At 40.6% G+C, this 27,931-nt stretch overlaps 1 protein-coding gene across 5 annotated transcripts in view; it reads right to left on the bottom strand.

Annotated features, from left to right (window-relative positions):
- The window catches only part of WDHD1 (WD repeat and HMG-box DNA binding protein 1), an 84,588-nt gene that overhangs the window by 55,773 nt on the left and 884 nt on the right, over window positions 1-27,931 (bottom strand). For 2 of the 5 annotated variants that reach the window (XM_009211573.4, XM_009211574.4), the window contains exons 3-8: window positions 13,884-13,995; window positions 10,500-10,651; window positions 8,470-8,581; window positions 8,181-8,231; window positions 7,160-7,255; window positions 1,883-1,975 (exon numbers count right to left, since the gene is read on the bottom strand). In XM_009211573.4, the coding sequence (XP_009209837.1) occupies window positions 1,883-1,975; window positions 7,160-7,255; window positions 8,181-8,231; window positions 8,470-8,581; window positions 10,500-10,651; window positions 13,884-13,995 (616 nt within the window). Of the gene's footprint in view, window positions 1-1,882; window positions 1,976-7,159; window positions 7,256-8,180; window positions 8,232-8,469; window positions 8,582-10,499; window positions 10,652-13,883; window positions 13,996-15,342; window positions 15,882-27,174; window positions 27,311-27,931 lie in introns of those variants that run through there. The other 3 variants (XM_021941241.2, XM_021941242.2, XM_009211575.4) reach the window with 3 other exon arrangements.

Here is a 27,931-nt window from a genome sequence, read left to right as displayed (position 1 = left end):
ATGATTTTGTAAAATTTCAAACTAAATACTCATTTTATTACCAAATTCAATTTTCTTTACATTTTTTTTTTCAAGAATTTGGAGAGCAATCAACCAAATTCAAATGTTTATATCCCTGTTCTATATTATTTCTAATTATATTTGATACACAAATGACAAGACAAAGTTTGCTTTTTTTTTTTTTTCAATTTTATAACTTTATTTGATGTATTTGACGATCAGCGATCAGTTTCTCATCCACACTGACTGTCTGTAGATTTTTGAAAGTGGTAACAGGTACATAGGTAACCAAAGTATAGAGCTTATTTGGTGAATCTTCATCTTCATTACGTTTTCTGGACAGCCGCACACGGATTCGGTATGGGACATTCCTTATTCCTCTGGGCCAGACAGCTTTGTTGAGCCTAGTATCAATGCGCACATCTGGAGTTCCCATCTCCTTCATGGCAAATTTCCGAATCTCTTTGAGTGCCCGAGGGGCACGCTTCTTTTTTTTTTTTTTTTTTTTTTTGAGACGGAGTCTCGCTCTGTCGCCCAGGCTGGAGTGCAATGGCGCGATCTCAGCTCACTGCAAGGTCCGCCTCCCGGGTTCCCGCCATTCTCCTGCCTCAGCCTCCCGAGTAGCTGGGACTACAGGCGCCCACAACCGCGCCCGGCTAATTTTTTGTATTTTTAGTAGAGACGGGGTTTCACCGTGGTCTCGATCTCCTGACCTTGTGATCCGCCCGCCTCGACCTCCCAAAGTGCTGGGATTACAGGCGTGAGCCACCGCGCCCGGCCGGGGCACGCTTCTTGAAAACCACTCCATGGATGCGCTTGTGAATGTTGATGGTGTATTCTCGGGTCACCATCTCGTTGATGGCAGAACGGCCCTTTTCCTTCTTGCCACCCTTCCTTGCGGGAGCCATTCTGCCAGGTCCAAGTTGGAAAGGAAGAGCCCCGAGGTATTGTAGAGTTTGCTTATTTTCTAACCTTATTTTTCAATAATATTCAAGTATCACTATCAGCTATTACTTTATCATGAAAAAGTTATACTGGAACAATTTTATTTTATTTTTAGAGTCAGGATCTTGCTCTGTCACTGAGGCTGCAGTGCAGTGGCAGTGGGACCATCATTATTCACTGCAACTTCCAACTCTTGAAGCTCAAGTGATCCTCCTGCCTCGGCCTCCCAGGTAGCTAGGACTACAGGCACGCACCACTACACCTGGCTAATTTTTTAGTATTTTTTTGTAGAAATGGAGTCTTGTTTTGTTGCCCAGGTTGGTTTCGGATTCCTGGCCTCAAGCAATCCTCCTGCCTCAGTCTCTCAAAGTGCTGGGATTATAGGCATGAGCCACTGTGTCCAGCCACTGGCACAATTTTCAAAGCAAAACCTAAAACCTAAAAAATGTTATTATCCTAGAAAGAGAGACAATTCAAGACATTCTCTTAGCATTCACAACCAAGATGAAGAAAACTAGTAAATGAACTTTAATAAGCCATTGATGACCTACTGGGCTTACATTTCCTTAACTGTAAATATCTGTGCATGTAAAAGAAAGAGAAAACAGACCAACAACCTTTCTTGCTCTAAAATTTCAGAGTCCATGATCACAAGTCTCAGTGAAACTTACTTAACAATAAAGGCTAACTACTGATAGCTTTAGAATAACTTGTGCTAATACGATGCAAGGGTTAAATTTGACTTCTTATAATAAAGACCTATTTCGTATCCAGTTATGATTAAATGAAGAAAGGATGAGTTGTTAGAAGATGGACCACATACAACAGCCAGGAGTTGTTTTCCAATTCAATAATATTTAACTGCAACTGTATTCAGGCAAACTATGCATTAACTGCTCCTTATAGCCCACTGAAAGTGTCACTTTATAAAACCTACCTGAGAGATGAAATTATCTGAAAGATCAAATTGATGACTCCAAGTTTCTCTTCTATATAGCTTAACAGATTTTTCCACAGGAATTGCCAGTAACTATTAGAAAAGATAAACAACGTAAACAAAAGTTTACATTAAACTGAACTTGAAGACGGAAAAAGACACACAATTCATTCAGATAAATTTACAAGACATAAAAGCAAATTAGTTTTTATTGTTTCTGTTTTTAACAGACGTTGTCTCACTGTGTTGCCCAGGTTGGTCTCCAACTCCTGGGTTCAAGGGATCTTCCTGGCTCAGCCTCCTAAGTAGCTGGGACTACAGGCATACACCACTGTGCCAGGCACAAACCTGTATTTTAACTGGCAACTAATGAAACTCAGAATATTACTTAAAACTTCATTAAACAAAAAATAGGTAATAATTTGTCATGGGAAGAGAAAAAAATAAAGGTGATCACTCTATTGCTTGCACCAAAAAATGGAGAACTTGTAATTACTAGTACTTTTAGTAAGATCATTTTTTCCCCCCACCAAAAAATGGAGAACTTGTAATTACTAGTACTTTTAATACGATTACTTTTTTCCCCTCCAAGAGATAGTCTTGCTCTGTCACTCAGGCTGGAGTGCAGTGGTGTGATCATAATTCACTGAGGCTTAAACTCCTGGGGTCAAAGGATCTTCCTGCTTCAGCCTCCCAAATAGCTAGGACTACAGCCCAACTAATTTTTTTCCTGGTGTGTGTGTGTGTGTGTGTGTGTTTTTTCTTTTTTCTTTTTTTTTTTTTTTTTAAGAGATGGGGTCTCGCTGTGTTGCTCAAGCTGGTACTGAACTCTGGCCTCAAGTGATCCTCCTGCCTCAGCCTCCCAAAGTGTTGAGATTACAGCGTGAGACACTGTGCCTGACCTTCAATACTACTTCTTAAGGAATCTAGGCCCTTCTAATTTAAAAATTCCTCCCATTTGTTGGAGGAAAATAAAGACAGAATCCTTCAAATATCTTGAAAAACAAGAAATGTATCTTCTTATGCATTCTTCTAAAGAAACTGATTAGTAGAAAAAACTGTGTATTCATTCCATGATTATCCAAAAAACAATTAGTAATATATAATAAAATCTTTATTTTAAATAATTTTCAATTAGATTTTTTTGTAAGCAAAGAAAAAAATACAAACTACATTTCCTTGAACTCAATTATCACTTTACTCTAGAATGTACATTGTTAAAAGTTCACATGGGCTAGGTGTGGTAGCTCAGGCCTATAATCTCAGCACTTTGGGAGGCTGAGACAGGCAGATCACTTGAGCTCAGGAGTTTGAGACCAGCCTGAGTAACATAATGAGACTCTGTCTCTACAAAAAATAAAAAAATTAGCCAGCCATTGTGGGCGCGTGCCTCTAGTCCCAGCTACTCGGGTGGGGGACTGAGGTGGGAAGATGTAACTGAGTCCAGAAGGCAGAGGTTTCAGTGAATCATGATCATGCCACTGCATTCCAGCCTGCGCAACAGAGTGAGACCACGTCTCAAAAAAAGGAAAGAAAAAATAATTTTAAAAGCCAATTGTGTGTGTGTGTATATATCTACAAAAGAAAGAAAAACAAACTATATATTTATATATATATATATTGCCCAGGCTGGAGAGAAGTAGTGCCATCTCAGCTCACTGCAACCACTGTCTCCCAGGTTCAAGCAATTCTCCTGCCTCAGCCTCCCGAGTAGCTGGGACTACAGGTGCGCACCACCACGCTTGGCTAATTTTTGTATTTTCAGTAGAGGCAGGGTTTTATCACGTTGGCCAGGCTGGTCTCGAACTCCTGACCTCAGGTGATGCACACACCTCAGTCTCTCGAAGTGCTGGGATTATAGGCGTGAGCCACTGTGCCCCGCCACCAACTGTATATTTTTTATGTACACTGTCTGCTCATGTCTTTGCTTATCTTTCTAATGGGTTTTTATTGATTTGTAAGAATACTTCGCATACTATGGAAATTAGCTGTGTTTTATTGTTTCAAACTTTCTTCCCCAGTTTGTCATTTGTACTGTGACTATAATATTTTGTATCATGCAAAGTTATTTACTTTTTATATGATCTACTTTTATTTTCCGAAAAATTTCGAAAGAATAGAAAAGTTGAAATAATAATATAGTAAATACCTATATACAGACTCATCATGTGGAAGAAAGCTTCCAAGATGGTCCTCAAAGATTCCCACTTCCTGGTATTCATATCCTTGTGCTAATACATTTGCTAAATCTCCTTTTCTCTACCTTTATATACACTAACTTTCCATATACATTTGGGTCTATTTATCTCTTTAACAGGTATGTGTCTATTCATAACTCAATAGCAAACTTTTAATTCTCATAACTTTGTTTTATTATCTGATTGAATTAGATTATTTGCAACACTTCTTTTTCAAAACTTTTCATTTTCCACATGGATTTTCTCATTTTTTTAAGAAACCAATTGTTTATTTTCTTTTTTGAGATAGAGTCTTGCTCTGTCACCTGGGCTAGAGTGCAGTATTGTAATCTCGTCTCACTGCAACCTCCGCCTCCCAGGTTCAAGCAGTTCTTATGCCCGAGACTCCCAAGTAGCTGGGATTACAGGTGTGTGCCACCACGCCCAGCTAATTTCTGTATTTTTAGTAGAGACAGGGTTTTGCCATGTTGCCCAGGCTGGTCTTGAACTTGTGGCCTCAAGTGATCCACCTGCCTCAGCCTCCCAAAGTGCTGGGATTATAGGCATGAGCCATCGAACCCGACCCAATGTTTATTTTCCATCAACCTTATTTCCATGTTGCTTCAGAGCCTGTGCAAGAACAGCTTAAGATCACACAGTGGTTGTCCCTATGCATTCAGTGGTCTGAGCAGTGGGGAGCCACAAACCAGTCCTCCGTGGCAGGCCGAGCACACCAGTTTTCAGGAGGAAATTGCTAAATAGGCACAGAGGGCACCTGCACACCTTCAGACCAGTCTGCAACCTCAGGTTGAGGAGTACCGAACTCAGGAGTTGGAGCAGTCCATTCACCCTGAAATTCCTCCTGGGTCACAGCCTTTTTAGCAGCAGCCTGCTCTTCTTTTTCAATCTCTTCGGGAACTCTATAGAAGTAGAGATCAGGCATGACCTCCCACAGGAAATGGTGCCACGCATGTGAACTTCCTGGATCGGCATCCACCACATCAATCCCACTGAGTGAGCTCCCTTGCTGTTGCATGGGATGGTAGTGTCCACACAGCACAGAGGAAAATCTGTGTGACACAGAGCAATAGTAGGTAGGTTAACATAAGTTGCGTCTGTGAGAGGCTGGTATTCAGCCCTGGGATTAGTCATTATAAGAAGCTGTGGCTCCTAAAAGACTGCCTGGATCTGGTTAGTGAAAGTTCCAGCAGTGAAGCAGCCAGCAATTGGAGTGACTCCAGTGGCAGCAGCAAACTTTAGCATGGCCCTCTGGCCAGTATTCCCGGATGATATGAGACTGACATCGGTAGGGTTTTCAACAGCAACAGTGGCACAAGCTCCCAGCAGAAGCTTCTCCCAGGTCCTCTTCAGATTTATGATGTAGATGCCGTCACTTTTTATTTTATAGATGTACTGTTCCATCTGGAAGACAAAGCTGGTGCTACCTAAGTGGGTTCCTGCTGCAAGGAACTTAAGGACATCCTCCTCCTTCATTTGCAGGACATCGAGGGTTCTAGACATTGTGAAAGTTTCCCTTTAAATTATGATGAGAATCCAGAATATCATATGGACCCTTCTCTGGGTAGCCTGGAAAGCCCACATGGGCTTTAGAATCAGCTCAATTTGGTCCTCCCAGACATCTTATTGGTACTTTTATTTTATTTTATTTTGTTTTCTTTTTTTTTTTTCTAAGAGCCTTCAGATAAGATATTTTATTTTTGAGGCAGGGTTTTGCTCCATTGCCCAGGCTGGAGTACAGTGACAAGATCATAGCCTACTGCAGCTTTAATCTTCTGGGCTCAAGTGATCCTCCTGCCTCAGTCTCCCAAGTAGATGGGACTACAGGAATATGCCACCACACCTGGCTAATCTTCATTTTTTTGTGTAGATAAGGTCTCACTATGTCGCCCAGGCTGGTGTCAAACTCCTGAGCTCAAGTGGTTCTGCCTCAGCTTCCCAAAGTGCTGGGATTACAGGCATGAGCCACCACACACAGCCTGGTATTTTATATGTGAATGTTATCAAAACTATAGATTAATTTAGGGAAAAACTGACATCTTTATTTATATCAAAAATTCCTTTCTAAGAGTATATGTTTCTATTTATCCAAGTCTTCTTTTACTTCTCTTGGTAGCATGTTAAAATTTTCTTTATATAGATCTTTCACATTTCTTATACATTTAACCTGTTACTGTATCTTCTTCAGTGTAACAGTAAATGCATTATTTTTCCTACATACTTTCTAAATGGCTATTGTTTGTATACAGGATAACAGTCCTGTATTTGTATAACAATCCTGTATGCAAACAATTTTGCTTCTAGTTATCTTACTAAATTTTCTTATTATTAGTAATGATTTTCTTCCCCAGTTGATTTTCTTGGGATTTACTCATATACAAACATTTCATTTGCAAATAATGAACATTCTTTCTTCCTTTCAAATTTCTCATATTTTTCTGTTGTCTAACTGTATCAGTTAGTACCTCCAAAATGTTAGGTACTAACAGTGAGAGTGGACATAATAAAACTGTCTCCAGAGTTGTTCCATTAAGCATGAATGTGAAGGAAAATATAAAATTCATTAATTCATGCAAAATTTATACTTTAAAATGAATCCTGATAAAGTTCAAATGTTTCTTAAAGCATTTCAATACTAATTATTTGGCTTGGTACTCTAAAATTTATAATCCAAATTTTTAAAAAGTGACAATTAAAAAAACTATTTTTACATTCAAAGTTGAAAAGGACTGAATAAAACAAAGGTTAAAAAATAAGAATCATGCCGGGCACGGTGGCTCACGTCTGTAATCCTAGCACTTTGGGAGGCCAAGGCGAGTGAACTGCCTGAGCTCAGGAGATCGAGACCACCCTGGGCAACACGATGAAACCTCCTCTCTACTAAAAATACAAAAAATTAGCCAGGCATGGCAGTTTGTGCCTGTAATCCCAGCTACTCGGGAGGCTGAGGCAGGAGAACTGCTAGAACCTGGGAGGCAGAGGTTGCAGTGAACCAAGATCGCGCCACTCCAGCGTGGGCGACAGAGTAAGACTCTGTTTCTAATAAAAAATAAAAATAAAAATAAAAATAAGAATCTCTTACCTTCCCACTTTTTGGCTGCCAAGCAAGTCTGCAGATTGATTTTGCATTTATCACATCGTTGCATTTTTGTAGCAGTGGCCAACTAATAGCACATGTCTAATTGGTAAAAAAAGAAAATGTCTTTCCCTTTATGAAAATTCCTCCCCCAAAATATATGCAGAACTGAATATATTTAAATGCTTCAAATTAATATATATCTCAGAAAAATGCAACTTAATGTACCTTAATTATAATACTACCTGATAAACCTAAACTGCTTTAAGTCCTTCAAAGATATGAAAAGTACAAATCTTAAATAACTAGAGTATTTTCTGTGCAGAATAAACAAATGATATACTTACTGAATAATCATACACACATACACAAAACCCCAATATGTGAAATTCTTAGAATGACTACAAAAAAAAAAATTCAAAGGTCTACTATAAAATGTTAAAGTGTCAAAGTCGGTTCTTTTAAATAGCTCAAGAATGAAGGGAAGGAACTGTGGATATTAAGGCATTATTTGTGGAGGATATTTCTTTAGTCAATTACATTCATATTCTCCCTAGAAATGCCACGCCATCTCTGATTGTCTTGGGAAGACTTAACTGTTCCCTCTGCCAATCTGGAGAACACCTCATTTCGTACCTCCTTTAAAACCTTTATTAGGCTGCATTTGAACAAATTGTATATGTGACTCTCCAAATCAAGTGTGACCCATAATTTTTTATCCCTAACTGTCTAACCCCCAAGGCCCAACGCATGGTCATTACGTTACAAATATAAAATAACTGAATTTATTCCCTTCATTTACAAAACTTAGAAAGTTAAATATAAGATTATCATTCCCCTTGTGATTAGGTACAAATACAATTTACTTTGACACTAGATTACTGTGGACTTCGATCACAAAAAGTATTTAATGGTACCAAAGAAAACTCTAAAGAAAAGTAATTATTAATTTGGTCCAGTAATATGACATATAACAATTTATTACAGGAATGGGCAAAAAACTTTAAATTTAAATTGCTGAGTTTACCTGATCTGAAATTTGCCACACTCTGACAGATCCATCACAACTAGCTGATGCCTGCAGGAATAAACAACACATTTCTCTATAGTCATAGCCATAATACCACACGGAAAGTGGTTCAATTAATTAAATCAAAAAGCCCTTTTATCAACTGGGTGAAATTTCCTGCTAACTCTCTTCCTGAATAAAACAAAGGTTGAAAAGTTAGAGTTAGCAGAAAATTTTTTAGATAGTAGGAAATATATTTTTAAACATATTCAGGAAAAACACAAAAAGAGAAGGAAAAAAGAATTACCAGAAAGATGTCCTTAGGATCAAAGGAAAGACTTAAAACAGGGGCATCATGTCCTCGAAATGTTTTCTGTTGGCTGCTATCCATCACATCCACAATTTTGACTAGAAAATCACTAAGAACAAAAAGAGTAACGCAAATGAATAAATGCTAATACAAAGGCCTCTCCTAGGCCGGGCGCGGTGGCTCACGCCTGTAATCCCAGCACTTTGGGAGGCCGAGGTAGGCGGATCACGAGGTCAGGAGATCGAGACCATCCTGGCTAACACAGTGAAACCCCGTCTCTACTAAAAATACAAAAAATTAGCCAGGCGTGGTGGCGGGCGCCTGTAGTCCCAGCTACTCAGGAGGCTGAGACAGGAGAATTGCTTGAACCCAGGAGGCGGAGCTTGCAGTGAGCCGAGATCGCGCCACTGCACTCCAGCCTGAGTGAGAGCAAGACTCTGTCTCAAAAAACAAACAAACAAACAAACAAAAGAAAAAAAACACCTCTCCTAAAAGCTATGATCCAAATATTTCTTCTTCTTCTTTTTTTTTTGAGATGGAGTCTTGCTCTATCACCCAGGCTGGAGTGCAGTGGTACGATCTCAATTGCAACCTCCGCCTCCCGGGTTCAAGCAATTCTCCTGCCTCAGCCTCCCAAGTAGCTAGGATTACAGGTGCACATTACCACGCCCAGCTAATTTTTGTATTTTAAATAGAGACGGGGTTTCACCATGTTGGTCAGGCTGGTCTTGAACTCCCTACCTCGTGATCTGCCCACCTCAGCCTCCCAAAGTGCTAGGATTACAGGCATGAGCCTGTCCAAGTATTTCAAAATCACAAGAGTAAATGCTGTAATTTCTTTATAGAAGCTTATAAAATTTGGCACCCAAATTTAATGACTTACCTTTTAGTTTTGCTCTATAAATATGCTGAAAACACAAGTCAAGATTTCCCATTATGCTAAAATACAAACACTTCCTAAATGGCTTCTTTAGTTACATCTTAAACTTCTATTATTTGCTAATCTAATTATAGCTACAACCATTTTTAAAAGTACTATACCTTTCACTTCACCTCAGAAATTCAACCAATTATATTGTTTTCCTATGACAAAGAAGCATCAAGAGAAACTCCAAAATATTCTGACTATATAGTCCAAGTTCTAACTAAAATAATTTTTTTTTTTTTTTGAGATGAAGTTTCACTCTTGTCGCCCAGGCTGGAGTGCAATGGCATGATCTCAGCTCACTGCAACCTCTGTCTCCCGGGTTCAAGCAATGCTCTTGCCTCAGTCTCCCGAGTAGCCAGGATTACAGGTGCCCGCTACCACGCCCAGTTCATTTTTGTCTTTTTAATAGAGAAGAGGTTTCACTGTGTTGGCCAGGCTGGTCTTGAACTCCTGACCTCAGGTGATCTGCCCGCCTTGGCCTCCCAAAGGGCTAAGATTACAGGGATGAGTCACCATGCAAGCCCTAAAATAATTTTTTAAAATTTTGCATCAAGCTATGCTTTCGGTATTATAAAATAGGCCATCTGCAGAGCAGTACATTTCTTTTCTTTTCTTTCTTTTTTTTTGGGCGGGGGACAGTGTCTTATTCTGTCACCTAGGCTGGAGTGCAGTGGCACCATATTGGCCCACTGCAACCTCTGCCTCCTGGGTTCAAGTGATTCTCCTGTCTCAGCTTCCTGAGTAGCTGGGATTACAGGCACTCGCCACCACACCCAGCTGATTTTTTGTATTAGTAGAGACAGGGTTTTGCCATGTTGGTCAGGCTGGTCTTGACCTCCTGAGCTCAGGTGATCCGCCTGCCTTGGCCTCCCAAAGTGCTGGGATTACAGGCGTGAGCCACCACACCTGGCCAAAGCAACATATTTCAATTCAAAAAGAAGCCCAAGTTTATCCTCAAAAACCTTTACTAGATAAAAGAATATATGAGGAAACAAAAAACAAAAAATTAAGTCACAGTCCTGAAAACATTACCCTGAAACAAATAAACAAGGCCTTTTGTTCTAACATTATTTCCTTTTCTGATGTCAAAGAGCCTTACCTAGATCCAGCAGCAATTTTAGCACCATCCCCATTAAAGACCACATGGTTTGCATTTGTAGTGAAGCGAGTCAATATACCATCTGGAACGCCTTCAGGAAATGTGTGGACTTGAATAGTATTATTAGAAACTGCAGTGACCAATTTTCCATTCTAAAAGAAAAATTAAGGTAAGAAACATTAGCAAAACAAATCCAAATGACTGGGAGTCTCTCCATAGATAAAAATCTGGCAAAAAAAAAAAAAACCTTAAAAATGTAGTTCATATCAAGAGAAAAATTATCACTAAATATACAACTTTGCTGGAATGTGCATTAGCAAGAAAAATTTGCTAGCTTTAGAAAAATTAATTCTACCTTCAGCAACCAATCTTATAGCCTCTAATTTTTCTTTTATTTTGGTAAGAAAAATATTTGAATAGTACTTCTATGGATCCTAAGTGTTATAAAAATGAAGGAGACTCAAGAGAGCTTTTCAGAGAAAACAGAGCTAGTCTCAAAATGAGAAGGCATCAGAAGGCATGGCCACAATAGTCATTGCCCTATGTTTCCACAACAAAATCATTACATGTCTTTTTAGAGTAAAGCCTAAATGCAGAATCCACGCCAGAAACTGGAGTGATATACCTATAAGGCAAGGAATGTTAAGAATTGCCACACCACCAGAACCCAGAAGACAGGAATGGAACATATCCTCCCTGAGTCTTGGGAAGAGCCAATCATGATGACACCTTAATTTCAGACTTCCTGCCTTCTGAACTGTGAGATAATTTTCTGTTGTTTTAAGCCACCAAATTTGTGGCAATTTGTTATGGCAGCCTTAGTAAACTAATATATGTTCACTGATCGGAAAAAAAATGACAATATGAAAGTATTGGCGCTGGGTGTGGTGTTCACACCTGTAGTCCCAGCACTTTGGGAGGCTGAGGCGGGTGGATCACGTCAGGTCAGGAGTTTGAGACCAGTCTAGCCAACATGGTGAAACGCCTTCTCTACTAAAATTACAAAAAAATTAGCCAGGCATGGTGGTGGGCACCTAGCTGTGTGGGAGGCTGCGAACCTGGGAGGTGGCAGTTGCAGTGAGCTGCATTGTACGCCAGCCTAGGCAACAAGCATGAAACTCCGTCTCAAAAAAAAAAAAAGGTCGGGCGCAGTGGCTCACGCCTGTAATCCTGAGGCCGAGGCAGGCGGATCACGAGGTCAGGGGATTGAGACCACTCTGGCTAACACAGTGAAACCCCGTCTCTACTAAAAATACAAAAAATTAGCCAGGCGTGGTGGCTGGCGCCTGTAGTCCCAGCTACTGGGGAGGCTGAGGCAGGAAAATGGCATGAACCTGGGAGGCAGAACTTGCAGTGAGCCGAGATCTGCCACTGTACTTCAGCCTGGGTGACAGAGTAGAGACTCGTCTCAAAAAAAAAAAAAAGTATCCTGAGCAGAGGGTAAGTTCCTTATTTTATGAAGTAATCTCCATTAACATTTTGGGGTTAAGTCTTCTTAATTTTGTTATATTCGTGTGTGTTTGTGTGTGTGTGTATGTGTATATATATGTATTTATTTATTTTAACAAACATAAGACTACACTATATTAACTGTTCTGAATCTCATTCTTTTTCGACTTATTGTAAACTTATTTTCAACTTATTATAAATATCTTTTCAGATGAAAATAAATAGAGATACCCTATTTTTATAGTAGCTGCACAGTGTTCCATTACATGGCTCTACCAAAATTTATAAAATAACTTCTCAATTGAAAGACCCTTCAATTGTTTGTAACGTTTGCTATTATTATGAATTGCGTTTTTACTAATATCCTTTTCCACATAAACTTGAAAATAGCCAAAAATGACTGTGTCCATTCCAATTTTAATATATGGTATCAATTTGCTCTAAAAAAAAAAAGTTTCTCACTTATATATCCAGACACTGTGTGTGATAATATTTACTTCTCAAAGCCCTCACTATTACTGGGATTAGCAATATTTTTTGTCCTTGCCAATTTTATGGAGGAAAAAAATCCAATTTTAAAATTTGCACTTCTTTGCTTACTAGTAAGATTTAGCTTATATTTAATGTATGTTGGTCATTTATGTTTTTTCTTCTGGGAATGTATTTTCCAATTATATATGATCATTTTAAAAAGAATATCTAAACACCATCTAATCTACCTTAAATGCGCGGTTTGGAAAAAATATGAATTCTTTGGAAAGATTTTTCTACCTAAACACAATACACTCAAATTAAAAGTCATCATGAATGAAAAGCTTAGGGGTTTATAGAAACTTAATTTCCAAAGTCCTTCTGAATAAGTCTTCATTCTCCAAGTAACCTACATCTCATTCCCATATTTGCCTTACATAAAACATCAGAAACATATATGAATATATATTGGGAAAGTTAATGAAACATTCCCTTTTCTAGAACAATTCCTTAAGTTACCTGAATCAGTAGGTGTTTTAGTCTGTTCTGTACTGCTATAAGAATACCACGGATTGGGTAATTTATAATGAACAGAAATTTATTTTCTCTTGATTCTGAAGGCTGGACACTACAAGACTGAGGGGTTGGCATCTGGCAAGGGTCTTCTTATTGCATCATCCCATCTTGGAAGAGTAAAAAGAGGGCAAGAGGGAGAGCAAGAGGATCAAACTCACCCTTTTATGATGAACCCACTCCTGAGATAGTGGCATCAATCCAATCATGAGGCCAGAGCCCTCATAGTCTCAATACTTCTCAGTAGACCCCACCTCCCACCACTGTTATGTTGGGGATTAAGTTTCCAACACATGCTTTTGGGGTAACACATTCAAACCACAGCAGTGAGCTAAAACCACTACTGAGTTTTCCCTTAAAGGAAAAAAGGGAACATTTAAACTGTTCTTGAAAGTATTATTTTCCTGCATTTATTTTAATTGGTTCACCATTCATGTCCATTAATCTCTTCTAATAAACCACTCAGAGTTTACCTTTAAAATTTTGGGGTGGTTAGGTATGGTGGCATGCACCTACAGTCCTAGCTACCTGGGAGGCACAACTGGGAGGACTGCTTGAGCCCAGGAGTTTGAGACCAGTCTGAGCAACATGGCAAGATCCCATTTCAAAAAAAAAAAAAAAATTGGTGTGGCAAGTTACGGCATTATCATGCATTTAAAAATATTATTTCATGAGATAAAAAAAACAAAAGTATATCTATATTCAAAAATATTTTTTCACATCCCTCAAAAAAAAATTGGTAGGGCAAGTTATGGCATTATCATGCATTTAAAAATATTATTTCATGAGATAAACAAGGTATATCTATATTCAAAAATATTTTTTTCACTCAAGCATAAAAATCACATGCCAGTATCATTTCATATCAATTGATATAACTGTTTGTACTACCTTCAAAGCACATGAATATGCCTTTTCTCCAACATTAATGAACTTAGGATCATCATCATCCAAGTCTTCCCAAATCCTCACATCACCATCACTTCCACAAGTCACAATAAAACTGTGAAGAAAAGACACAAATTAAAGTCATTGGGCATGGTGTCTCATGCCTATAACGCTAGCACTTTGGGAATACAAGGTGGGAGGATTGCTTGAGGCCAGGAGTTCGAGACTAGCCTCGAAAATACAGAGAGTATCTATAAAAAATTTAAAAATTAGCTAGGCATGTTTACGTGTACTTGTAGTACCAGCTACTTGGGAGGCTGCAGTGGGAAGATCACTTGAGCCTGGGAGGTCAAGGCTGCAGTGAACCATGATGGCACAACTGCACTCCAGCCTGGGCAACAGAGCAAGACTCTCTCTCAAGGGGGGAAAAAAAAAAAACAAGTCACCTAGTTTCATACATATTAGTTTTTTGGAATGCTACCTCTATATTTACCACTTTTTCATAAAATGAAGACATTAGCCAGTATTTTTTCTCATTTTATACACATAAACCTTAAAAATAAAGTGCTAATTTTCTTCTATAAAATAAAATATGAGTTTAATACTCTAGTTCTTCTTTGGCATAAAATTTTAAAATTGTGAGGCAGAGTCTCATTCTGTTGCCTAGGAAGTAGCACGATTACAGCTCTCTACACCCTCCGCCTCCCAGGCTCAAGCGATCAACCCACCTCAGCTCCCCAAGTAGCTGGGACTACAGGCGCATGCCACCATGCTGGTTAATTTGTTTATTTTTTGTAGGGACAGAGTCTCCCTACATTGCCCAGGCTGGTCTCGAGCTCCTGGGCTCAAGGGATCTGCCTGCCTTGACCTCTCCAAGTCAAGGGATTACCGACATGAGTCACCATGCTTGGCCAGCATAAAATCATTTATTTGTAAGAATGTAAGACAGATGGGCATATAATCTCTGCAACAATACGGACCGTATCTTCCTTGCCCACCATTGTATCCCTAGCACCAGTCAGTCTCTGACAGAAACCTTAATAAATATTTGTTGAACTAATAAATGAATAGATGTGTGAGCTCAACTATCCAAATATGTTTCAAATAGCCATCTGTATCTTATTTTAAACTTCTCATCTTCCAAATGCTTTTACTCATTTAGTATGTGCCCTATCTATATATATACAAAAAAGTAAAAACAAAATATAACTTATGTAATAAAATAGAAAAATAACATATAATAAATAGCAAAAAAAAAAAACTATACAAAGAGTTGTGGATGTTCCAAAGAAAAAGATTAATTCTCACCTGGGAAAACCAAAAAGGTTCCTAAGAAAGATGGTATTTACACTGGGAAGTCAAAGAACAAGTAGGACTAGATATGCTAAGACTGGTGACAAGGGCAGTTCCAGAGAAAATCACATGAACCAAAATAGAGTTAACACAGCACGGGGGAGTTTACCTGGAGCACACAAGCCAGGAAAGGAAAAGGAAAATGAAGTCTAGGTCACTTATTTAGAATAATCTTAATGCCAGAGCAAGGTGGTTAGGCTGCCTTCTATAGGGAGTAGACAGGAGGACCACAAGTCTCATTTTGCCTGGGATGCTCCTGGTTTATCTGTCCAATCGGCCTGGCATTTGTCCAGGAATTTTCACTTTAAAACATATTGCGTCCGGAATTAGTTGGTTCTTGGTCTCGCTGACTTGAAGAATGAAACCGCAGACCCTCACGGTGTTAGTTTTTAAAGATGCTGTGTCCGGAGTTTGTTCCTTCAGACATGTCTGGAGCTTCTTCCTCCTGGTGGGTTCGTCATCTCGCTATCAGAAGTGAAACTGCAGATCTTCACGGTGAGTGTTACAGCTCTTAAAAGCAGCATGGATCCAAAGAGTGAAACAACAAAACTTCCACAACGTGGAAAGGAACCCGACCAGGTTGCCACTGCTGGCTCCAGCAACCTGCTTTTATTCCCTTATCTGACCCCACCCCCATCCTGCTGATTGGTCCATTTTACAGAGAGCTGATTGGTCTACTTTACAGAGAGCTGATTGGTCTGTTTTGACAGAGTGCTGATTGGTGCATTTACAATCCTTGAGCTAGACAGAGTGCTAAAAGGAAAAGTTCTCCAAGTCCCCACTAGGTTAGCTATATACAGAGTACCAATTGGTGTATTTACAAACCCTGAGCCAGACGCAGAGTACTGATAGGTGTATTTACAAACCCTGAGCTAGACACAGAGTGCTGACTGGTGCGTTTACAATCCTTGAGCTAGACACAGAGTGCTAGACAGAAAAGTTCTCCAAGTCCCTACTAGGTTAGCTAGATACAGAGTACCAATTGGTGTATTTACAAACCTTGAGCTAGACAGAGTGCTGATTGGTGTATTTACAAACCCTGAGCTAGACACAAGGGTTCTCCAAGTCCCCACTAGACTCAGGAGCCCAGCTGGCTTCTCCTAGTGGATCCTGCACTCGGGCTGCAGGCGGAGCTGCCCGCCAGTCCCAAGCCTCGCCTGCATTCCTCAGCCCTTGGGCGGTGGATGGGACCGGGTACCAAGCAGCAGGGGGCGGCACCCGTCGGGGAGAGTCGGGCCGAGCTGGAGCCCTCCATGGATGGGGGGCTCGGACATGGCGGGCTGCAGGTCCCGAGCCCTGTCCCACGGGAAGGCGGCTGAGGCCCAGAGACAATTCTAGCGTGCTGCATGCAGGCCGGCAGTGCTGGGGGACCCCGCGCAACCTCCGCAACTGCTGGCCCGGGTGCTAAGCCCCTCACTGCCCTGGGCCGGCGGCCCCAGCCGGCCACTCCGTGTGTGAGACCCAGGCCGGGGCCGTGCCCGCCAGAACTCGCACTGGCCCCTGAGCGCAGTGCACAGCCCTGGTTCCCGCCCACGCCTCTCCCTCCACACCTCCCCACAAGCAAGCAGAAGGAGGCGGCTCCAGCCTCGGCCAGCCCATTGAGGGGCTCCCAGAGTGCCGTGGCGGGCTGAAGGGCTCCTCAAGCGCCACCAGAGTGGACGCTGAGGCCGAGGAGGCACGGAGCGTGAGGGCTGCTAGCACACTGTCACCTCTCAATATTAGTATTAGTTGCATCAAAATTGGCTAGGGTGGAGCCTGACCAACATGGCGAAACCCCAACTCTACTAAAAATACTAACATCAGTCAGGCATGGTGGTGTGCACACCTGTAATGCCAGCTACTCCGGAGGCTGCGGCATGAGAACTGTTTGAACCCAGGAGGCACAGGATGCAGTGAGCCGAGATCGCACTACTGTAGCCTGGGAAACAGAGCGCAACACTGTCTCAGAAAAAAAAAAAAAAGGCTAGGGTGGGTTTGGCAGACCTCTTCTTTGTACTTCCAGCTTCTGCCATGGTCTCATTTAATATAACACACATAACACATGGTTAAATCTGTAAAATGACTAGTGATAAACTATCTCCCCTTTCCCTACACTTTCCTGATGCAATGTAACTAACAAATCCTTTCAGTGCCAATATGTCAGTAAAAAACGGAATGAATTCAGACATAAGACCCTAGGGATAGCTACTTCTTTCAGTCCCAATGGTCATGAGAGAAGTATTTCACGTTTCTGTTCCGATGGACTTTTTTTTTTTGTTTTTGAGACAGAGTCTTACTCTGTCTCCCAGGCTGAAGTGCAGTGGTGCTATCAAAGCTCACTGTAACCTCCACCTCCTAGGTTCAAGTGATTCTCCTGCCTCAGCTTCCCAAGTAGATGGGACTGCAGGCGTGCGCGACCATACCCAACTAATCTTCATGTTTTTAGTAGAGACGGGGTTTCACCATGTTGGCCAGGGTGGTCTCAAACTCCTGACCTCAGGTGATCCACCCACCTCGGCCTCTCAAAGTGCTGGGATTATAGGCATGAGCCACCACACCCAGCCTCGATGGGCTTCTTGGTGTATCAGCAGGTGCACTGGAGGAGATGTACAAAGTTATAGGTGCCAGTTGGTGGGACCAATGGAAAATTATAGTGAAATATAGTGAAATTAATAAGAAATAAAGGCAGAAAATAGAGTTAAGCAGTCTTCTAAAGAGCTTTTAGAGTACTCTGAATGTTTTTCTAAATGGTTTTGTCCTTTATTGTATCAAATAACTACATATTAATTTTATTGATTGCTATGCTTTTTAAATTTTGGGAAAAAAATAAAAACCAACACAACCCTTTCAGTGGCAACAAGCTAAAAAAGTATATCAAGTACATATTTAATAAAAGATTAAATACTAAATTTCTGCTCAGGAAAGTTGATAATGAAAATATAACTTGAATAAAATGTTAGTTGACATTTACCATGGGGCTATAGTGACACTATAGTGATAACACCAACCACAGGAAAATTAGAAGAGAAAAAAGTCCCAAAGAAGAATCAGTATCTATTCAAGTTAGTAGTTACCTTAAGAAGGCTGCCTGAAAACTGTGATTCTACTCCTGCAGAAGGTTGAGTTTATATCTTGTGAAGCATGATTCTTCCTAAGAACTTAGTGCTCTCCAAAACAACTTTCTGAGGTGATGAAAATGGTCTATACCTGGTTACTGAGCAATTGTGGCTACTGTGACAGAGGAACTGAATTTTTAATGAAGTTAACTTTAATTGATTTAAATCTACATAGCTGCATGTGTCTAGTAGCTACTGTATTGGACAGTGCAGCATTAAAAGAAATGTCAGTTGTTCTAAAATAATTTTGTTCACTTTTCATTCCAAGTTTTCTGGTCCTAGCATAAAAAGCGAAGTGGGGAGGCTGAGGCGGGCGGATCACGAGGTCAGGAGATCGATACCATCCTGGCTAACACGGTGAAACCCCATCTCTACTAAAAATACAAAATTAGCCGGGTGTTGTGGCGGCGCCTGTAGTCCCAGCTACTGGGGAGGCTGAGGCAGGAGAATGGTGTGAACCCGTGAGGCAGAGTTTGCAGTGAGCCGAGAATGCGCCACTGCACTCCAGCCTGGGCAACAGAGCGAGACTCCATCTCAAAAAAAAGAAAAAAAAAAAAGAAAAAAAGCGAAGTGACTGTTAATGGGTTGTCTCCATTATCAAAAGAAATTTCGGATGAGATCAGGTGCATTCAGGGTGGTATGGCCATGGACAGCAAAAGAACTTTCAAACAGTTAAATGATAAAAGTATTATATCAATGTCATCAGGAGTTTTAAATAGAAAATCACCCATATTAATTCCAATAATAGTTTAGTTTACTCTTCAGTTCATGGAAACAAAGTAAATCTGGAAGTTCACTCTGCTGAAAGTGAAATATCTGACATCATTGGGGATTCTATGTAAATTTATTTGAAAAGTTTAACACCAGTGATAAAATTCTTAATTTTTACAGTAATACAAATACAAACTTTGGCAGGAAATAGAGTTAAGCAGTCCTGTGAAAGAAGTGCTTTCGCCGGGCGCGGTGGCTCAAGCCTGTAATCCCAGCACTTTGGGAGGCCGAAACGGGTGGATCACGAGGTCAGGAGATCGAGACCATGCTGGCGAACAGGGTGAAACCCTGTCTCTACTAAAAAATACAAAAAACTAGCCAGGCGAGGTGGCGGGCGCCTATAGTCCCAGCTACTTGGGAGGCTGAGGCAGGAGACCGGCGTGAACCCGGGAGGCAGAGCTTGCAGTGAGCTGAGATCCGGCCACTGCACTCCAGCCTGGGCCACAGAGCGAGACTCCGTCTCAAAAAAAAAAAAAAAAAAAAAAAAAAAAGAAGTGCTTTCAGAGTAGTCTAAACTTTCTTCTAAATGGTTTTATCCTTTATTGTATCAAATAACTACATACTAATTTTATTGTTTTCTACAATGCTGTAGGAAAAATCAATATTCTTTTTTTTCCTTTTTGAAACAGGGTCTTGCTCTGTTGCCTAGGCTGGAGTGCAGTGGCACCATCTCGGGTCACTGCAACTCCACTTCCCAGGTTCAAGTGATTCTCCTGCCTCAGCCTCCCAAGTAGCTGGTATTACAGGCACGTGCCACCCACACCTGGCTAATTTTTGTATTTTCACTAGAGATGGGGTTTCACCATCTCTGGTCTCTGGCCAGGCTGGTCTTGAACTCCTGACCTCAAGTGATACGCCTACCTCAGCCTTCTGAAGTGCTGGAATTACAGACGTAAGCCACTGCACCCAGCCAGAAAAATCAATGTTCTTACTATATTAGGAAACCTGTGAAACACAAAAGTACTTGAATTTGGAATTACAATTCATGATTCTGTCCAAATTAGCTGCAAGATAACATATCAACAAAAAAGCCATACTTGTCAAATTTTCAGATTTTATTTATGTCTAGAATTGCAGAACAACAGAATTTTTGAAAAAAACATGTTTTGTTTCTGATTTTGTTGCTCAGGCTGGAGTGCAGTGGCCCTACCACGGCTCACTGCAGCCTTGACCTCCTGGGCTCAAGCAATCCTCCCACCTCAGTTGCACACAAATCAATGTTAAATACACAAAAACTACTAGACCTCCTGGCCTCAAGCAATCCTCCCACCTCAGCAGCGCACAAACCAATGTTAATTAAATACACTAAAAATACTAGCATTGCAGGACATACTTTCTCCCTCTGCTTGGAATGATTAGGTTTTAAAATCTGTAAGCCTTTGAAGAGCGACCCTGTAAAACAACCTAAGGGTCTTACTGTAATAATGGTATTATTATTATCAGAAACAAGTCCTCTAAATCTTAGTTGCATTTAGTTGAAAACAGACATCTTTAATCAAAGCATTCAACTTAAGCTTTTGAAGCTTTTAGTGAAATGCAATTCATGAAAACAAAACTTATGCACAGGAAGACACTGAAATTTATCCCTACAAAAGCAAATAAGAATTGAACAAATTGCACATGAAAAGCTGGAATGGTGAATGATTTCATTTTAAAATTCTGTAACTGTACTTTGAAATATCTTGACTTGTGGGAAGAATCTTTTGATAGAACTCCTATTTTTAATTGTATAAATTTACGTTCTGTGCCAGAATGAAATAAAAGAATAGGCTTAAAATCTGTGAAACATCCAAAAGAATCATAGACAACTTGATGAATTTTGTCCTTAAAAATAGTGAAGACCCTATTATTGAAGAAGGGTACCATGAATGGAGATAAAAAGACAGAACCTATAAAAATACTGAGGCTGAAGTATTTACTCATTACAATTAAAACAAATTCTTAAAAATTATGACTCTCCCAGCTAGTAGAATTTGCTCTGAGTCTGCCAAGTACCTTAGAACCTAACATTTTTCTCTTTAAAAAATGTTATAGTCTAGGCCAGGCATGGTGGCTCATGCCTGTAATCCCAGCACTTTGGGAGGCTGAGGTGGGCGGATCACCTGAGGTCGGAGTTCGAGACCAGCCTGACCAACATGGAGAAACCCCATCTCTATTAAAAATACAAAATTAGCCGGGCATGGTGGCACGTGCCTGTAATCCGAGCTACTTGGGAGGCTGAGGCAGGAGAACTGCTTGAACCCGGAGGCAGAGGTTGCAGTGGGCCGAGATGGTGCCACTGTACTCCAGCCTGGGCAACAAGAGTAAAACTCTGACTCAAAAAAAAAAAAAAAGAATTGAAGATCTAACTTCAAATTTATAAGGCATAAAATGCAACTCTAAACAAGGCTAGAGCTAATTTTATGAGAAAAATTAAAATAACACTGTATTAAAATATTTTTTTCAGAAAGATATCAGTAATACCATGGGACAGGCTAAAAAACTGATTAAAGCACATAAATATGTACCAGAAATGATTATCCTACATATATTAACATTGAGATCATATGTTTAATGTTTGGATAATCAATGTAAATAAATATTTTTAATTTTTCTTGGGTAAACTGGGTAAGTTGTTAATTTACATATTCCTAGAAAATTGTACCTTTGTTTCTAATTTTCAAAACTATTAGCATAAAGGTGTCAATGTATTCACATATTTTGAAGCCTTTATTGTACCTTTTTTATCTCTAATATTATTTTATTTGTGCCTTCTCTTTTTTGATTCATGACTCTTGCTAAAGCTTTGTTCTACCAGCTTCAACCCCCAAGAAACCAGATTTTAGTTATAAGATGTATGGGATTTACTTTAAAATAATAAAGAGTAAGGCTGGGTGTGGTGGTTCATGCCTGTAACCCCAGCACTTTGGGAGGCCAAGGCCGGCGGATGAATTGAGGTCAGGAATTCAAGACTAGCCTGGCCAACATGGCGAAACCTCGTCTCTACTAAAAATACAGAAATTAGCCAGCTGTTGTGGAGGGCATCTGTGATCCCAGCTACTTGGGAGGCTGAGCCAGGAGAATCGCTTGAACCCAGGAGGTGTAGGTTACAGTGAGTAGAGGTCGTGCCATTGCACGATCTGGAGTGCCAGACACTCCAGCCTGGGTGACAGAGCTAGATTCCGTCTCAAAAAAAGAAATCCACTATCAGTGTCTGGGCATGAAGATTAATTATATCAAGACTTCATCCACTGTATGACATAACCTCAAGGAGTCAATGATTACCAATGCATTTCTTACTACCTCAACTCTATCCTCAGAGAGCAACATTCCTTCCCTAATCTGACCACCTCTCCTTGACTCCTTCATTGAGTCTCATGAGGTTCATGGTGAGGCACCAGCAAAATCTCTATCTACTCAGCTTTCTTTCTGGTCATTCTTCTGGAGTCAGTGTTTCCTCTTCAGCCCTCTTAAGTAGTGACTGATTTCTTTCTATACCCCTCTGCTACTAGAGACAAAATCAAAACCATATAGTATCAACCTCACTAATTCAAATTCCTTCCCTTCTATTATCTTGAACCCACTTCAAGGTTTTCATTCTCACCGCTTTATAAAACTTGCCAATGGCCTCCACATTGCTAAATCTAATGGTGAATTCCCAGTCTTCAACTTGACCCACCAGGAGCATCTGACAGAGTTTATTATTTCCTGTTCCTCAAACACTTCATTTGGCTTCTAAACATCCTTCTTGTCTTTCAGTCCTCTACTTTTCTAGCTACTCTTTCTTAGTCTCCTTAGCTGGATCCTCTTTAACTTGATCTCTAAATATTTTGGAGTACCCTTGAACGTCTTTTCTTACCTATATTTACTCCTTCCCTAAGTGATTTCGTCCAAGTTCACAGTAATAAATACTATGTATATAAGGACATTTCCCACATTTATATTATTAGCCAGGACCTCAATCCTGAACTCTGGAAATTACCAGCTAAAGGTGTAAAGGTAACCCTTGAACGACATGGGCGTTATGGGTTCTGACCCCGCAACAGTCAAAAATCCACATATAAGTTTTGATTCTCCCAAAACTTTACTAATAGCCTGCTGTTGATTAGAAGCCTTACTGATAACAAAAACAGTCAATTAACACATATTTTGTGTACGTATTATATACTATATCTGTATAATATAGTAATATAGAGAAAAAATATATCAGGAAAATCATAAAGAGGAGAAAATATATTTACTATTCACTAAGCGGAAGTAGATCATCATAAAGGTCTTCATCCTTATTATCTTCACATTGAGAAGGCCGATGGGGAACAGGAAGAGGAGTTGGTCTTGCTGTCTCAGAGGTGGAAGCAGGGAAGAAGTAGAGGAGGAGGCAGGAGAGGCAGGCATACTTGGTGTGACTTTATAAAAACACATCATAATTTCCGTCTGACTCTTTTCCTTTTTAATTTCTCTAAAAATGTTTCCATACAGTACCAATCTTTCTTCCACCATTTCCTTCAGTTTCAGTGCTCATATCATAGAAGGGTCTATGTTGTAAAATCAGTCAAAAGCAGTCTTGAATAATCAGAACCCTTCTGCCAGATTGCCTAAAGTCAATCTGTTTTCTGGCACTGCTTCTTCTACATCTTCTTCCTTATCACTTGGCACTAGTTTGGAAGCACTCATTTCTATCAAATTGTCTTCTGCTAACTCTTGGGTTTAGTGTCTATTAGCCATTTTTTTTTTTTTTGGAGACAGAGTTTTCCTCTGTCGGCCAGCCTGGAATCGTGCAGTGGCACAATCTCGGCTCACTGTAACCTCCACCTCCCAAGAGAAGGTGGCATGTGGGATTACAGGTGCGTGCCACCACACCCAGCCAATTTTTTTAAGTTTTTGGTAGAGATGGGGGGGGTGTCTCATCATGTTGGCCAGGTTGGTCTCGAACTCCTGACCTCAAGTGATCCATCTACCTGGGCTTCCCAAAGTGTTGGGATTACAGGTGTGAGCCACCGCGTCCAGTCGTGTCTGCTAGCTCTTGAATGTCTCCAAGCACCGTATCTTGAAATTACTTCGCTCCCTATCTTTTTTGCCATACTCACAATCTCGTTCATGATTTCCTTGACTGGCTCTGCTGTCAATCTTAAGTCATGCACAACATCTGGACACAGTTTCCTCCAGCAGGAATTTATTGTTTTGGGCTTGATGGCCTTCAGAGCTTTTTCTATAACAATGATGGCATCTTCAATGGTGTAATCCTTCCAGACTTCTATGATGTTCTCTCTACTGGGGTTCTCTTCCATAGCAATGACAATCCTTTCCATAGATTAGCTTATGTAATGAGCCTGTAAAGGTCTGTATGAACTCCTGATTTGGAGGCTGAATTCGAGGCATTGTGTTTGGGGGCAAGTATACCACTTTGACACCTTTAGTATTGAACTTACGGGGTTCTGGGTGGCCAGGGGCATTGCCCAACATTAAAAGAATTTTAAAGGCAGTCCCTTACTAGCAAGGTACTTTCTGACTTCAGGCACAAAGCATCAATGAAACCAATCCAGAAAAAAAGGTTCTCATTGTCTAGGTCTTCTTGTTATACAATTAAGAGACCAGTAGCTGGTGTTTATCTTTTCCCTTCAAGGCCTGGGGGTTAGTAGCTTTATAAATAATGGCAGTTCTGATCATAAATCTGACTGTATTTGCACCAAACATTAGAGTTAGCCTTCCTGCCTTAAATCTTGGTGCTCATTTCCCTTCCTTACTAATAAATGTCCTTTGTGGCATTTCAACCCACCCCCCCGCCCAAGAATAGGGCACTTTAATCTACATTAAAAACCTGTTCAGGCTGGGCGCGGGGGCTCACGCCTGTAATCCCAGCACTTTGGGAGGCCGAGATGGGCGGATCACGAGGTCAGGAGATCGAGACCATCCTGGCTAACACGGTGAAACCCCGTCTCTACTAAAAATACGAAAAATTAGCCAGGCGTGGTGGCGGGCACCTGTAGTCCCAGCTGAGGCGGGAGAATGGTGTGAACCCAGGAGGCGGAGCTTGCAGTGAGCCAAGATTGCGCCACTGCACTCCAGCCTGGGCAACAGAGCAAGACTCCCTCTCAAAAAAAAAAAAAAACCTGTTCAACAGCCTGGCCAACATGACAAAGCCCCGTCTCTACTAAAAATCTAAAAATTAGCTGGGTGTGGTGGCGCATGCCTATAATCCCAGCTACTTGGGAGGCTGAGGTAGGAGAATCACTTGAACCCAGGAGGTGGAGGTTGCAGTGAGCCAAGATTGCACCACTGCACTCCAGCCGGGGAGACAGCGCCCGACTCCATCTCAAAAAAACAGAACAAACAAACAAAAAACCTGTTCGGGTAGATGTTTCTCCTCAATGATTTTCTTAATGGTGTCTGGGAATCTGTCTGCTGCTGTCTCTTGGTCAGCAGAAGCTGACTCTACTGTCATCTTGCCTTTTCTTTTTTTTTTTTTTTTTTTTTTGGAGATGGAGTTTCACTCTTGTTCCCCAGGCTGGAGTGCAATGGCATAATCTTGGCTCACTGCAACCTCTACCTCCCGGGTTCAAGTGATTCTCCCGCCTCAGCCTCCTGAGTAGCTGGAATTACAGGTGCCCGCCACTGTGCCTGCTAATTTTTTGCATTTTTAGTAGAAACAGGGTTTCACCATGTTGGGCATGCTCATCTCAAACTCCTGACCTCAGGTGATCCACCCACCTCAGCCTCCCAAAATGTTGGGATTACAGGCGTGAGCCATTGCGCCCGGCCATCTTGACATTTCCTAAGCCAAATCTCTTTCTGATATTATCAAACCATCCTCTGTTGGTATTAAACTTTCCAGCTTTAGATCCTCCACCTTCCTTTTGCTTTGAGTTGTCAGATAATGACTTCACCTTTTCTGGAACCACATTAGAGTCTATAGCTATGCCTTTCTATTGCAATCCCATACCCACATAAAAGCTGCATTTTCAATACAAGATGAAGTTATTTCACAAAAAGTGCAAGGTTTTCAAGCCTGATGGCATAGTTGCAGTAACAGTGTCTCAAATTTCCTTTTCACAGTGGTCCTTACACTGGATTCATTTATCTTGAAACAGTGAGCAACCGCAGCTGCAGACCTCAATCTACAGTACATATCAGGCAATTCAACTTTCTCTCTTAATGTCATGACTTTTGTCTGCTTCTTAGGATCCAGCATCACTAGTGGCACTTCATATGATTCTCATGGTGTTATTCAGGGTTATGGTGTTGCACTAAACATGATGAAAAATATGTGAGAACCACCAGAGACATCTTTTTACTGGGATAGGCAAGTTACTGGAGAGATAAACTGCTCATGAGCATCATACAGTGTTTTAAGCAGATACAACATGATAGAGTGTTTTAAGCAGATACAACACTTGAGCTTACCAAAATAGCAACAGGAAGTGGCCATGAAATTATTACAGTAATACGGTATATACTACCGTTAATTTTATGTAGTTATGATTTAACACTGCATCTTTATGTTTGTTTACATTTCTCTTGACTGTGGATGGTCTGGAAATGTTTGTCTGTGTAAGTTTTAGTACATTTTAACTTTTTATAATAGATTTGTGTATATTTTATGGTAGTAAATGATAAAATACACTAGTATCTACATATATTTTATGCACTCATGACATACTTGTGTATCGAAAAAAATCCGTGTATAAGTAGACATACACAGTTCAAATTCACGTTGTTTAAGAGTCAATTGTATATTTCTACCTCTAGCTCACATTTTTCTCTGAGCTTGAGATCCATTTATCCAACTGTCTACTTTATCCCTCTAGTTGAGTATCTCTAACAAATCCTACAATAATCATATCCAAATGCAAACTCAATCTCCACCCACAGCTCTACCTGTGAAATATGCCCTTCTTCAAGTATCCCTATTATCTGCAAGTGGAAGCATCACTTTCTCAACCGTAACATCCAGAAATGTAGACGTTATCCCTGTTGCCTCTTTCTCCATCCTTAGTATCTGATCCATCCTGTTGACTTTATCTTTTTGAATATTTCCTGAATGTATCCTCTTTTCTAATACCCATGTTTACTCTAATCCAAGTTTCTATCACACTTACCCAAACTAATACAGGTATCTTCTAACAGTCTTTCTGCATCCATGAGTGCTCCTTTTCCAATTCATCCTCCATGCATTTTCTCAAAAACAAATCTGATCACATCTCTCTGCTTCAAGCCTTTAATACCTTCTCAGTGCTTTTAGGATAAAACAAGATTCCTTAATAAAGTCCAGAAGGTCTTGGATAGGACATCCATTGCCTAACTTCACAGATTAATCTCTCATCAAACTCTGCATCACTCTCCACATTTTAGCAAGGCTAGTTTTCTTTTAGGTCTTTGAGCATACCATGATCCCCGGCCCCGTTGGGCCTTTACACACAGTATTGCCTCCGCTTACTATGCCAACACCACCACCCCACCGCCACCATCACTCATCTCTTTATACTGCTTAATGCCTGCTCCGTCTTCAGACGGCGTCTCAAGAAACATCTCCTCAAAGAAGCCTTCTCTGACTCCTTTAACTAGATGAGCTTCTCCTCATACACATTTATGACTGCACATATTACTTACTATTTCTAAATACACATTTATTTTTGTGATTAATTTGTGCTCAATGCCTGTCAATCCAAAACGACCTTAAGCTCAACGGAGGAAAAGACTGTGTCTGGTTCGCTCTATTCTATCGCTGGTCCCCAGGAAAAGAGACACTCAAATATTCTTTCAACGAATCAATCAACATAGGAGCGACACTGGAAGCCGTCCAATCGAGCAGTAGTAGTGCATAAGAATGGGACTCGGAAAGCTAAAAGGGACCAG

The sequence above is a fragment of the Papio anubis genome, chromosome 7 (assembly GCF_008728515.1).
Source record: "Papio anubis isolate 15944 chromosome 7, Panubis1.0, whole genome shotgun sequence".
In the NCBI taxonomy this organism is placed as follows: Eukaryota; Metazoa; Chordata; class Mammalia; order Primates; family Cercopithecidae; genus Papio; species Papio anubis.
This window is presented reverse-complemented; position numbering and strand designations above follow the sequence as displayed.